Source organism: Drosophila willistoni (assembly GCF_018902025.1).
Source record: "Drosophila willistoni isolate 14030-0811.24 chromosome 2L unlocalized genomic scaffold, UCI_dwil_1.1 Seg168, whole genome shotgun sequence".
NCBI lineage: Eukaryota > Metazoa > Arthropoda > Insecta > Diptera > Drosophilidae > Drosophila > Drosophila willistoni.
The window spans coordinates 3,400,643-3,414,542 of record NW_025814047.1 but is presented as its reverse complement, the minus strand read 5'-3'; the positions used below and the strand labels follow the sequence as shown (position 1 = coordinate 3,414,542).

Genomic DNA, 13,900 nt, shown 5'->3' with positions numbered 1-13,900 from the left:
AAATCAAGCAAAAAAAAAACTCCGATGTAGTATAGCATTTGCAATCACTGTTTGAAACATTATAAGGTCGAGCTTATAGGCGAAAGCATTACAAAAGAAAACTTTACTTAAATAGCATAGCAAATTAATAAAGTAAAACAAATTCCTTCATTTAAATATAATTTGCAAGCACAAACTTACATTTATAAAAACGTTCTCTTAGGCACTTTAAATAAATCTTTCTAAACATGTGGCACATTAAATTCATTTCGGTGTTTATTTTATTATGACTAGAAGAAATTTTGGGTTGTTTGCCCAATATTCAAAATTACTATTTATTATCCAATCGAACTATAACTATAACTAATTCCAATTTTCCTGAATTGATGGTCACAAGGGAAGAATGTATATATTATGTAAAAGCACCAGTTAATCATTTTATCGAAATGAACTGTCACTTCAAAATGGTAAGTCCTTTGATCAATTTTGACTTAAATATAGGAGACTGTATTGTCTATTTTAGATTCCTGATGCATGCAGTTCAATGTTTATTTTGACCTCCGAAGATGGTGATTTAAAATTTCGTGATGCTGATCGTTTTTGCCGTTCGGGCAGATTTACCAAAATGTCAAGTTTTCAATATTTTGCCTTGAAGTTGTATTTTAATGATGAATCAAGTTCAGAAAGGCAACAAAAACTTAAAATCACTTGCGAGGCAAAGGCAGTGACTCGTTCTGAGGCCTGTGATTGCGGTTGGTGCGCCCCGCCCGACCTCGATATACGAATAGGCAATGGTCGAAATGCAAGCAAAAATGAGTTTCCCTTCTTGGTGGCTATACAGGAAATTGGTTCTTATATCAAAATATTTTGTGGCGGGAGTATTGTGAGTAATCGTCATATAGTGACAGCAGCTCATTGTACGAAACGACAGCCGCTCGCAAATAACTTGATGGCTCTGGTGGGTGCTCACGATCTCAGTAAGTAGCAGTAAGTGGAAATAGTCTTAACTATGATTTAAATATTCGTTCTCTATAATTATAGACGCTAAATCCAAATATGTCCGTAAACATTCCATATCTCTTATTATCAATCATCCAAATTATGTAGAAGATTACAATGATATAGCTCTGTTATTGACACGGACCTCCATGGAATGGTCATGGGGCGTGGCACCCGTTTGTCTACCCTTCTTGGATACGTAAGTTTACACTGAGATTCATTTATCAATAGGCTTTAAGTCTTTGGTTTGTTCTTACAGCGAAAATTCATTTGTTGAACACCCTGTAGAGATTGCTGGTTGGGGTTCAGTGAAATTCGGTGGTCCCACATCGGATACATTACTAAAAGCAAATCTATTCGTTCTTGAAAATGACAGGTGTAACATTTATTACAATAATACCATAGAGGACAATCAACTATGCACTACTGATCGTTCGGAACAAGGTATGGACTCCTTGCAAATGGATTCGGGAGGCCCAGTCATATTGCGTCAACGTGATCGCATGTTTCTGGTAGGTATCATCAGCTATGGGAAAATTTTTGAACAAGGCATAACCCTTGGCATCAATACACGCATTACATCCCATCTTGATTGGATTCAAAGCCATGTGAAAAATCCAATTTGTGTGCGTTAGTGAAAAAAAAAGAACGGTTAGCTGGAGATGTGATTCATTCTCTTTTACATAAAACGCGACTTGCGCCTAATTTAATTCCTTAAATTTGGTCTTATAAATTTAATTTATTCCTAACATAGCTTTGCTTAATCCTATAAAAAGGTTCTTCTTCCCAAATTAGTTTAACAAGTGCTCTCATCTGATTTTATTGATTTGAAGAAGATTCTAAATTATGTTTCTACTTTATAAACATACCAAATTTTGGACCAAAGTTAGCTTCTTTTCTTTGTTTTTGGAATTGGACAGGCTATAAGTCTTGGGAAGACATCAAGCCTCTATTTGAAAAAAGTATTTTACCTAATGACAATGTCAAAGTGTAGCAAGACTCCTCTTTAACAGTCAATCTCACTTCTATCGACTCTTAAAATAGTTCATAAATTTTAATTGTTCAACCTCACAGTTTAAAGCGTTGAAAATTCTGTGCAAAATATGTAAGTTGGCCGCAAAAACATGAAATATTTGTACATATTACGCATACGCCGCGTGCAACCGCGTTAACTTTACACCACAAAATAAATATAAACACACACATACGTATGGCGGATATGAGTGTGTGTGTGTGTGTGTGTGTGCGTATGAGCCTGCAGGACTCATTAGCTCACACGCATATGGGAATCGAACATTTGCCGTTACCCCTACGGCAATTGGCAAACCGCCTCCCTCTCCGTTCCCTCTCTCTCTCTCTTTTCTCACTCGGTGCACGCTTCAAATGTTTTTGCCACACACAGATATATGTATATGTATGTATGAATGTATATGTATGTACATATATTTTCACATGTTCACACCTTGTCAAGTTGGTTTTTGGATTTCGATTGGAGTTGGTGCGCTTTGGTTTTTGGTTTTGGTTTCGTTCGTTTCGCACTTAATTGAAATATTAAATAAGCCAATTAAAATTAAAATTATTATCCAAGTGCATTATGGCATGTGCCACGCCCATACTCTGACAATTTTGCCCAGCCATACAACAGATGGCAGACAGTTGATAACTGAAGAGTTTATTGAAAATTACTGAAAATGAGCTAATGGATGGTGACACAAGGCGTTAGCAGAGACGGGGGGAGCACAGCAGAGCGTTCACTGTGTGTTGATAATGTGTAAATTATTGCATTGATGATAAAAGTGCAAAGTGCATTTGGCACGTATTTTAATACACTTGCTGAAAATTGGACACATTAATTTTCAGCACGATCTTGAGTTTTCCAGGGAGAAAATGATATATGTAGGTCTTTAGAGTTTAAACTAAAAGTCTGTATGGAATACCCACATACATATATGTAATAAAAGTTGCTTATATCCTGTCTTTAGGTGCGTTAGATTATGCATAAATCTGTAATAGTAATTAATTCATTAATACATCTTGTCGGGACTGCTATTGTTAACCCCAAGCCAATGAAACTCATTCTTTATTGTTGAGAAAAATGTGAATATTGATCTGAAGTGACCTACCTTATAATTTCAAGGTCTTAATTACTAATATTGGTGTCAAGAAATTACCTCTTTTATAGAGCTTAAGTAAAAAACAGTTTAGAAAACAAAAACAATCACTTTATGAATTCCAACTATCGACATTGTATATCTTAAATAGATCTTTCTAATGCCAATATGTAACTTTATATACTATGAGAAAAATCAATGGATTAAAAGGAAGTAGTTTGATATCGTTTATTTACATCAAGCACTTGCCATTGCAAGGATCAATATCTATCCCAAGGTGTCTTATCAGCTTTGTGTACTTGTGGGTCACCCATAGACCCTTATTTTAACTATAAGCGTGACATATTTCATTAAAATAACTTTTAATGCGGAAAATTGGATTTACTTGTTGTTGAATGGCAAGAAAAATGAAGTACATCGACTTTGAAATTAGCATTAAGAAGTTATAAACTAGGAAGCATAGCCTAAGCATAACCTAATTATAGTAATATTTGAAACAATGAAAAAAGGGTGAGTGGTTAATTCTGTCTTACAAAAAGTAGAATTCGCAAAATGGGATATAGATGATAGATTGAATGTTATAGAATAGATTAAAATACTTTGGACAATTATGGGATTATGAAATCAGATCTAAAAACAGAAAATCGAATGAAATGACTTACTGAGATTACACATATGTATAGGCTAAATTTGTCTAAAATATCTTTAAAAAGTCGAACTATTTTAACTTTAATGTTCTATTAGGTGCCTCCTATTAGACTGAACCAGTTTGGAAGCTTTGGGGAGATAAATTGACGACTCAAAATAGCCCGAAGAAGAATGCCAATAAAACATTCATAGACGCCTTCATCATTTGACTTTCGAAAAGGATTCAGGCCTTAATTTAAATCGAAATATTATAAAAACTATAAAAATTATTGTTAAAATAAAACACACCAAATAACAAAACATAACATCATAAACTGGTAAGAGTATCGAAATTTTGTCTGCCCACATTTAATTTAATGCAATGTTGCGTTTCAATATGTCCTTAATGAAGTGCACATATGTATGTTGGCAAATAATTACAAATAAAATTGTATTTAAATTTTTCTAGAGTGTTTATTCTTTTTTTTACTTTCATTTAAACATTGTATTTTAGACCTTCAATTGCCTTGAACTGAAGAAGCAAAGCAGAAAACAAAAAAAATGGAAAAACGAAAAATGAAAGGAAGAAGCACAACAGTGAGTGTCCTTCATTGTCCTTTGTAAACATGTTGACAAAGCAAACTGTGGCAACAATTTCCTGTACTCTTGTGTTTTTTCCCCCCCACCCGCTTAAACGCCCCTTAATGTCACGAATACCACGAACGACAACAACAACAGTAATAATAATAATAACAACAAGAACAACAATGACAATAGGTTAATTTATAATTAAATTAATTGTTGTAATTACTTCATTAGCGTTTTTTCCCTCCACCTCCATCACTGAATATTCATTAGAGTCAATTTCCCCCGCCTAAATGCCCCCTCATCCCCCATTTGTGTGGGTTGTGTCTATTGTTATGTCCCTGCAAATGACATCAAATGCGACACCAAATTACACAATTAGTGGACATTAACATTTAATGCGTTTTGTTTGCGTTTTGTTTATCCTTCGCCTGCCTCTTGCCCACCCTTTGATCCTTTTGCCTTTAGCTATGTGTGTGTGTGTCTGTGTCTATGAGTTTGTTAAGTAATACAACTACTTACACCTTGGCACGCAGGTCATAAGCATTATAATCGATTATTAGTTAATAGAATATACTCTGTCTGTCTGTCTCATTGTAGTGAAAATATATATATCCGGCATTTATATTGTTCTGCATTATTCGAGTCCTTTTTATAACAATTTTTTGTTTGGGAAACTATTTTTAGGGTTTTCTCTTTGTTCGCAAAGAAGGTTAATGATGTTCTATAAATGTGAGTATTGAAGCTGAAATGGGTGGATGATATATAGAAGTTGTTATTTCTATTTTCTTTATTTTGCTACAATTATAAACATATATACGTATATACAGTTCTTATATATTGTAGTATGAATCAGCAGATTGTCAAGCTTTTATATAGGTTAATATGTTATACATTTGGGATAGTGAATAAGCGGCATCTGCATTAACGATATTTATACATAATTTCATATTTATTTATTATACTATTAAAGTTTTCAAAAAAAATTAAAAAGTTTTTGAGAATAGTCTTATTTTTTATATATTTTACTCAACTCTTTTTGGCCAACTAGGCAATATGTTTTAAAATTTCAATTTGAACAGTTTTCAAAGATTTTTTATAATGATATAGCTCAAATTTTAAAACCCATTTTCATGAATTATAATAAATAAATCAGCAATCATATATATTTCAAATTAGAACTACAAATCAATCTATCTAAAATTAATTTAATTTAAAGTCAAAATTAGTTTAATATAGAAATAATATAAATAAAATCATTTTTAGCTTTAGGAATCGATTTAATTAAGTAGGAACATAATCAAGTAAAACAATTACATGTTATAATAAGTATATGTACATACAAGTATAAGTAAATTGAAACTTTTGTCAGCCATATGTATAAATATGAAAGCAGAATTAAGTAATTCGATCAAGCTAATTGCTTAAATCCTATATATTACTTATTAGTTCTAAGTACTTAAGACAATTTATAAAAATATTAAGAAGCGAAAATACGTCCTTCCCTTTGTTATGAAATTTTAACCAATATCACAAGGATATTAATTATGAAAGTCTTAAAATTAATTATAAAATAAAGGATGCAACGCAAAATGTATAATCAAAATAAAATTTTATCTTCAGCTAAAAGGACTCAAGTTTTAGAAAACACATTGAAATTGGAATTGCAATTTTATCCATTATATCAAGATTATAGAGAGATACAGACATATAATTTGACATTAATATTGAAAAGGTCGTTTGAATATATTTACATACATACATACATATGAGGCGGTTTTATAAAAAATCAAGCTATAGTTTTAATTCAATATGAACATGGCCCTCGCTTAATACGTAGATTGCCTTTCTTTAGCAACCGTGTTAAAGGAGTTCATACACCAAGAGGAAAAAGTAAATTTTCCATTAGTCAAATTTCCATTGTTTTTATAAAGCAGTCGTTTTTGAGCGTCTATAATATAAATTTTTTGATGATTAAATTCATATGCTTGGATTGGTTAAAGCTGCTTTCAAGTGATTTCAAAACTTGTCTCGTCTTAAAAACCCTTAAGTATATAATAAAATTTGTAAAATGTCCTTATCTTAAAAAATAAATCTCAAGGCGAGCATTTTTTTTATAAATGATAGCTTTATGCGAAAAATTATAAATTTTTTGAAGCAAGGAATCATTTTTCAGGCAATGGTCTTCCCAATTCACATAAGCTAGTTTTTTGTGTTGATTGAATACATAGGTATATATTTACTTTATATCTAGTCCTATATGTTTTTTTGTATGTGCTGAAAACTACTGATCAAAAAGAAGTTTAGATCAATAAATGTCAAAAAATGTTTTAGAAATTACATTAGGATTGCATTCAAATTGGACTTCATTAATGTTCTTAGCTAATTGATGCTAAAACACTCCTCTTTAAGAAAGTAAATTGATTTAGATTAAAATCCAAGAGATTTGTTAACCAGTAGCAAAAACCAATTTCTATTTTCAATACTTTTAATGGCTGTGCTTAAGTTTAAAATACTTGGTTAGACCATTAAGTGTCATTTGGTTGTGGGTTTGGGAATAAATTTTCATTTAAACGTAACCATAAACTTTTATAACAACTAAAGTTAATGCGAATTCATGATCGATATCAAATGAAATGCAACTAACTACATACTAAAATGGAAGGCATACGTATACTAAATGATCTGATTAAAATCTTCTCTGTAAGTGAAATATTAACTAATTAAAATAGAGAGACTGAGAGGGAGAGACAGAGAGGGAAAAAGAAACTAAGTCAAACGCCTAGCGAAAAACCCGTTCTTAATGCCTAACCAACCAAATGCATTTACTCTTTCCCCCTTTGTGACCCCCCGTTTAACTCATTCGCCCCCCTCTCAAAACGAAAAGCCAAAACTCAACGAAGGCCCCCCATAAAACCACCAGCAAAAGAGAGCGGCGTAATCTAAGAGAGTCTCTCGTTCTGCCTCTCACCATTTCTCTTTCGCAGTCAACGTTGCTTGCACGTGGTTGCTTTTTTTTTGCTTTTTTGTTTTGATGTTTCGTGCTTTTTCCACATTTTCCTCGCACAAAATGAGCAACAGTGGAAAAAAATTGTGGCTACGCGTGAGAGAGTAAGATAGACAGACAGGGAGAAAGAAAGAGAGAGAGAGAGTGAGTGAGTGACTGAGAGTGCAAGAGAGAGAGCAAGCAAGTGAGTGATGCTGGGAAAAATTCGTAAAATGAGAGAATACATTTTGCTTTGTGTTGCTTTTCGTAAACAAATTCTGCGATTGGCTGGCCCTGGCTAGAGTTGGGTATGAGTTGAAGGAGGTGGCAGGAGAGGGATGTCATGGTGGTGGAGGAGGTGCTCTCTGTGCTATGCTATATGCGTGTGTGTATGTGTGTGTGTGTGTGTGTGTGTGTGTAGTTTTTTGCGCCACGTTTTCCTCTTATTAACGCGTTTTTGTGATTGGGTTTGGGTGCGGTCGTTGGCAGAGAACACATTTTTCTCAGCACATGTGTGTGTGTATGTGGAAAATGTGGAAAATTGCCTATGCGCGCCCAGCCCCCAAAAAAAAGCTAAGGCAAAATGAGTGTAATGTAATGAGCGTGGCAGAATGAGAGGCCACTATACATATATATATATACAGAGAGGCCGAACCACTACCACTAACCGCCGCCAATCGGTCTATCTATCTCTCTCGCACATTACACATACGCCACCGTTATCTATGTATGAAGAATTTTCCTTTTTTTTGTTGTCCGCCTAGTTCTTTTCACCCCCCTCACCCTAGTTCTCTCTCGCTCACAGAGTAGACCATTTATTTTCTAACTGCGTTGCCGTTGGCTGAGACTGAGAGGCTGTGTTAATGTTTTTGCGTGTTTATGTTAATCGCTGAAGTCGACAGCGCAGCCAGCCGAGACAGAGGCCCAGGCAGTTGGCTTAGATAACGCCTATTTCTACATCTTTTTCATACCATCCCCCCCTACACACACATACGCAGAGAAAACTCTTGGTGGCCCTTTTACATATGTATTTAGTATTTTTCTGTGCGTTGTTTTTATGCATTTACTCGTTTAGTTGGTACATACATACATACATATATGAGAGGTAGGGGATGGGTAGTCGAAGCTAGCAGCATTTTGATTGCATTTTTTTGCCTCTGAATTGGTTTTAGTTTTTCCAGGTCGCTCTTTCTCCCTCTCTCTCTCTCCCCATCTCCGGCAGTTTTCTTTTTTTCTGCGCTTTTTTAATAGCAATTTTTCATTAATTAAAATTTGCTTAGTTTGCATTTCGAGCCCAAACGGAAATTTGTATGGATTTATTGTGATTGAAGGTGCCTGGCAAATTGAATATGCTTCTCCTGGCTAGATAAAAACTCACCAACTGGTAGGGAATCGGTATCTGGAGCAGGAGGATATGGACTGGTAAGTGAAATAGACAAGCCTAGAATACAGTTAAAGGTGGGAAAACTCATCAGGAGCAAAAGAGAAGGCAAGAGCAAGAGAGTGAATAAAAAAATGATATAGAGTTGTGAGCCTCCTGATGGTTGCATCGATTTATGGGATTATGGTCTCTGGGGGTAACTGCAATTACAGTTTGTGGATTATTGAGTCAACAATTTCGAAAAAAAAATCAACAAGAAATAGGAAACGTTCAGAATTCCAGACACATATTACACTATAATCAACAAAGTTGCACAAATGAAATGTAAATTGATTTTGCATACATTGATAAAAAGTAAACAGATATTAAAAGGGATATGTTTATTTTTAGTTGTAGATTATAGCGAATCACATTATATTTACTTGACCTATTAACTTAGAGGCTGTAAGGCTGTATGTGTTTTTCCAAATTATAACTGTTCTTAGGAAAATTAGTTTAAAGAAAACTGAAAAGTTCCAAAAACTATCAGTATATGTTTTGAAACTAGATTTAGAATGGCAATGCATTTCAAAAAGGGATTGATTTTGAAATTATTTTATAATGGAATGAAATAGACAATTGTATTAAATTTAGAACTAAACTAAGTATATTTCAAATTATAACAAATAAGTATATTTTAAATTATAATCCACCAAAGCAATTGTGGCATAAGATATGAAACATAATGGAATGAACATTTTATTCAATTTTTTTATAAGTATAATAAAAACGAACAGAATAATAAGTTCAAATATTCTTAAAGTCTGCAAAACTCATATAATTATGTATAAAAATCGATTACGAATAGAATTATTACGGAATATAATGGGTAGAATTATAATAGATTTAAAATTACAATAAAGATGGAAAAGTTGAAATGGAAGATGATTTGAATTGAGAAATGAAAATGTATGTTAAATTTAAGGTAAATAATGCACTACTAGATAAGTTATAATCATCATTATTTGTATACTAATAAAGTAAAATACTATTCGAATTTGATGCCCATTTAAACTACTTAGCGAATTTCAAAATACTTAATACGTTTTTTTTTAGAGAGCTATTATATTTTAATCTTTCGAACATCCTCGAAGTCATTTTCGGAAAAACAAACCTAATCATACTTGAAATAGCGTTATACAGACAATCCTGAAAATGTCCTCTAGCCTGCTCCTTCTTTTAAAAGGTTTTAGTGGTTTTTTAGTTTGTTTTTTAGTTTAACAGAACGAACAGTTTAACAGAAATAGGAAAAAAGTTCATTAGATTTCTTAGCTTTAGATCGAATTAATTTACTTAATTTTCCTTGAAATTCTTCTCAGAACATTTTTTTGGCGCGCGGCAGATAATGGGTAAATACTAATCAGGATCAGGCATATTATAAAAGTTTTAGATAAAGTATAGTAATAAGGACAACACAAAAGATATTGTAATAACATGAATAATGTAATATTGTATGATTAGAATTAAATGAGAATTTGGGATCAAATACAAAATGCAATTGCTTTGATCTAAGTGACTATTTAAAACCGTTTATAAAAGTTTAAATAAAAGATTTATCAAGCCATTACAAATATTTCCACTCAGAAATATCACCACTTTCCAAGGTAATTTGTTCAAAGGATTCTTCGATTTAATTTAAGGTTAAAGCAACATGTGAATACGTTTTTAGATGAAAAATATTTACTACTAATGATAATCGTAGTATTATCATAATATCCAAATTTTTCAAAGTTTATTAAGGAACTTCTTAAAATATTCAAAAAATACCCGAAACTAATAATATATTTTCTTCATCTAAAATGTAAAACTAATTTTTAGATTCTAAAGACCAGACTATGTAAAGTTAAAATAGAAATTGCCTAGCAAATATTTATTGATTACTCTATGCCTAGGCAAAAACAAAACACAATTGTTTCATTCTCATATTTCCCTTTCTGTACGGCTGTCATTTTATGCCTCTATTCTTGGTTGCCAATGCTGCATCCTTTCATTCGGTAGTTATTTTCTGTTATCTTCTCCTTTTACCTTTTTGGCCATTTTTGTTTTTAGCCCACTAATTTGTGTGGGTTTCTTTTTTGCAGCCTAGCGGCAATTAATGATATGGCCACAGAGTCACAGCCACATCAAATGACAAGCTCGGGGAAATGCAGTTTCCCACACACATACACACACACACATGCACACCTACAACGGCATATTACTCTATTTACACACACACACACATATTTGGAGAGAATGACAGAGAAAGAGAGAAACAGAGAGAGAGTAGTAAGCCTCAACCCCAGGTTGGGACTCGGTCAGGGACCTAGCCAACCAATGCATGAAAACGCATTTTTCCCCAAACTCCGCACACCCCGCCGCCCACCACGTCCCTTGACAAGCGAAAAGTCAAAAAGTGCGTAGCCCACCCACAAATACATACATACATCCATATAACGGAACATAGAGGGAATGCGATTGGTGGAAAGCAAAACGACATGAAAAAAGCACACACACACACACACACACACATACATATATACGACACTCTAATACATAAAAACCTGCAATGGACTGCAATGATGATGGAGAAAAAGGCGTACAAGTGGGTGTGGCTCGGGTACGGGGGGGGAATAGAGGTCGACCACAACAATACAAAAGTCAAATTAGTGGAAAATGCAAATGTGCGGGCCTGGTAACAGAAACGAGAGACAAAAAAACGCAAAAAGAAAAAATAATATCCAAAAGAAAGAAGACGAAAAAAAATGCGCCTGACACAAAAAATCATACTAGAAAATATAGACATAGCCATGTTATGTAAAAAGCGTTACACACAGAGAAAGAGATAGATAGATAGCGAGAGAGAGATATGCAGGGCGAAAGCAAAGGGAAAGGGGATATTATAATTACGCGACATTTCACTATTGCATACTTTTAGGCTCCATTTGAATGCACAGAAAGTACATACTAGTAGCAAGTTATTTTCGTTGATTTTCCGCTTACCATTAAATTATTAATTGCCTTATGCTAATGGATGCTGTAAAAATTTCCGTGCATTTACATTGTATTTTTAATTGTACACTTTTTTTTCTCTCTCTCTCTCTCTATCGCAAGATAAATATTGTCATGTAACTAGTAGTAAAAATGCAAAAACTTCAGAAATGGTGATATTTCAATACACTTCTTTGAATTATTTTTATTAAGTTTAGCAAGATGTCTTTGAAAATAATTGAATAAATATAGTAGGCTTAGTTTGAAAGAAGACTGAGCACTTTATTTCCCAGAAATAAGTCTCTTTTAGTAAAGACAAAAACAAGTAAATGTTTGCAAATGTTTTATATATTTAAAGAACCAAACTTATATCCCAAGATCAATCCACAGAAATATAATACATATATATAACACGATATTCAGTAAGTCACGAACTTAAACATTTTAGAGGTATGTTATAGGTTTCTCATCTAAAAAAGAAGTAAATATATTATGAAACATTTTTTAATAAGTAGATAACACTTTATATTGCTGAAAGATAATTTCCTTTAACGGAAAACAATTTATTTATGTAACTATGAAAATTCACACAATTAAACTTTGTTTCCCACAAGATGCATATACTTTTTTTGATTCCCTAGTACTTTCTCCTATTTCATTAAGGACAATTAGGCCTATTACCGCTTGCGATTCCAAAGAAATTTGTCGAAATCAAACTTAATCAAACAAAAACAATTTTAATGTGACTTAAAATTCGACTATAATTATAAAGTAATAATAAAATTTTGAGTCAATAAATATGACTCCCAATATAATTTTCGGATTCGAAAACAGTTTTACTTTTGGAAACAATTCGAGAATAATGACATTGCTAAATAATGAATTACTTACTGCTTTTTTAGTTAGAATATAGGGAATATAGTGATTTCTTCTTTAAGATCCGTCCTTACCAGAAGAATTAATCAATTGATTGACTACATCGTCACGGGAATGGAACATCGACATCATTTATCAACAACTAGCAATAAAGACAGCACCTTTTAACTGGCTATTTTTATAAATTGTTCACTTGATTACAAGCTACAAAGCAATACATTTATTTAAAAGAAAAGCAAAACGTATAATTATTATTTACTATTAATACCTCTATTTGAATTTGTTATAGAAAGCATTGAAAAAGATCTCTTTGAAGTTTATAAGTTTGTTAATCAATTCAATGTATATAAATACAAATAAAATGAATTTGGAAATTATTTTTTTAAATCAGGATTCTTTAAGGGGAAAATGAATTTGGCAACTATTTTTTTAAAATAAGGATATTTTAATGAAAATTAGCAAATATTAGTGCAAATATGTAATATTTTCCGACAACGAGCTTTGTAAACGTCTCCCTAATATTCTTGAATAGTAAAGAAATACCCTGTACCTTTGCTTGAGCGTTAAATAAAAAGAAAAGAAAACAAATAAATTGAATTGAGCATTTTTTAATGGAAATTTTTCGTCAGTTTTTGTCTGCTAAACTAATTTGATGTTCGTTATTTGAACAACTCTACAATGATGAGTACATAATTAAACTATAGGTAGATAAATTATCTGGAAAGAACCCTGAACACATGTCCATACAAAAGTTTCTATAGGTCTAATGTAATATCAAATCTTCTTACTTTCTGTGCCATAGCAAGTTTCCCCGAATGTCGAGAGTGTATAAAAATGTAAATATACATAAGTAAAAAGTTAATGAAATATCAACAGACAAAAATACCAATTTTATTTTGTACAAAATTTTTAATAACCCAAGTGAAGTGCAAAATACGTGTTTGTCTTTTAAAAAATAAAAGTGCACATGCATTATACAATAATAATATAATATGTAAGTTTTTTAACTTGAACATATATTCACATAAAATTTGTTACAAAAAAAAAAACACATATTTAACAACTTTCTTTTGTTTGTTTCATATTTAACCCTTCTTTCCTTTCTTTATCCATCGTTAAGTTTAAATTACTCAACTGACTGATAAGAGAGAAAACATAAGTATAAAATTTATTTTTTGTTTTTTTGTGAATTCTGTTTAAACAGAGTTAATTACTTGCTTCCCATCTTTTAGTTAATTAGAACACATTGTATATGTATAAGAATTGTTTATTTGCCATTTGACTGTGGGCTGTTCGTTGGCTTATCTCTGTTTTTTAGGCAGTCAAACAGGTGCACAGCTGTTAAAA

The 13,900-nt window shown here is 32.3% G+C and overlaps 1 protein-coding gene across 2 annotated transcripts; it reads left to right on the top strand.

Moving 5' to 3' along the window:
- The first annotated feature begins 205 nt into the window (after positions 1-205).
- LOC111518425 (venom serine protease) lies at positions 206-4,122 on the top strand. Of its 2 annotated transcripts, XM_023175072.2 has the most exons (5): positions 206-446; positions 503-956; positions 1,021-1,177; positions 1,238-1,490; positions 3,834-4,122. In XM_023175072.2, exons 1-5 carry the CDS (start codon positions 366-368, stop codon positions 3,882-3,884), a joined length of 996 nt encoding a protein of 331 aa, XP_023030840.2. In that variant the 5' UTR covers positions 206-365; the 3' UTR covers positions 3,885-4,122. The 2 variants fall into 2 exon arrangements, with proteins under 2 accessions (XP_023030840.2, XP_046865710.1); XM_047009754.1 differs by lacking the exon at positions 3,834-4,122 and having other exon boundaries at positions 208-446; positions 1,238-1,863.
- The last annotated feature ends 9,778 nt before the right edge of the window (positions 4,123-13,900 follow it).

Excerpts from the sequence above, each read along its gene's own strand:
- LOC111518425 (XM_047009754.1), top strand. The coding sequence starts at position 366 with ATGGTCACAAGGGAAGAATGTATATATTATGTAAAAGCACCAGTTAAT. Across the intron at positions 447-502 it reads TGAACTGTCACTTCAAAATG|ATTCCTGATGCATGCAGTTC; the intron begins GTAAGTCCTTTG and ends TGTCTATTTTAG. Across the intron at positions 957-1,020 it reads GGTGGGTGCTCACGATCTCA|ACGCTAAATCCAAATATGTC; the intron begins GTAAGTAGCAGT and ends CTATAATTATAG.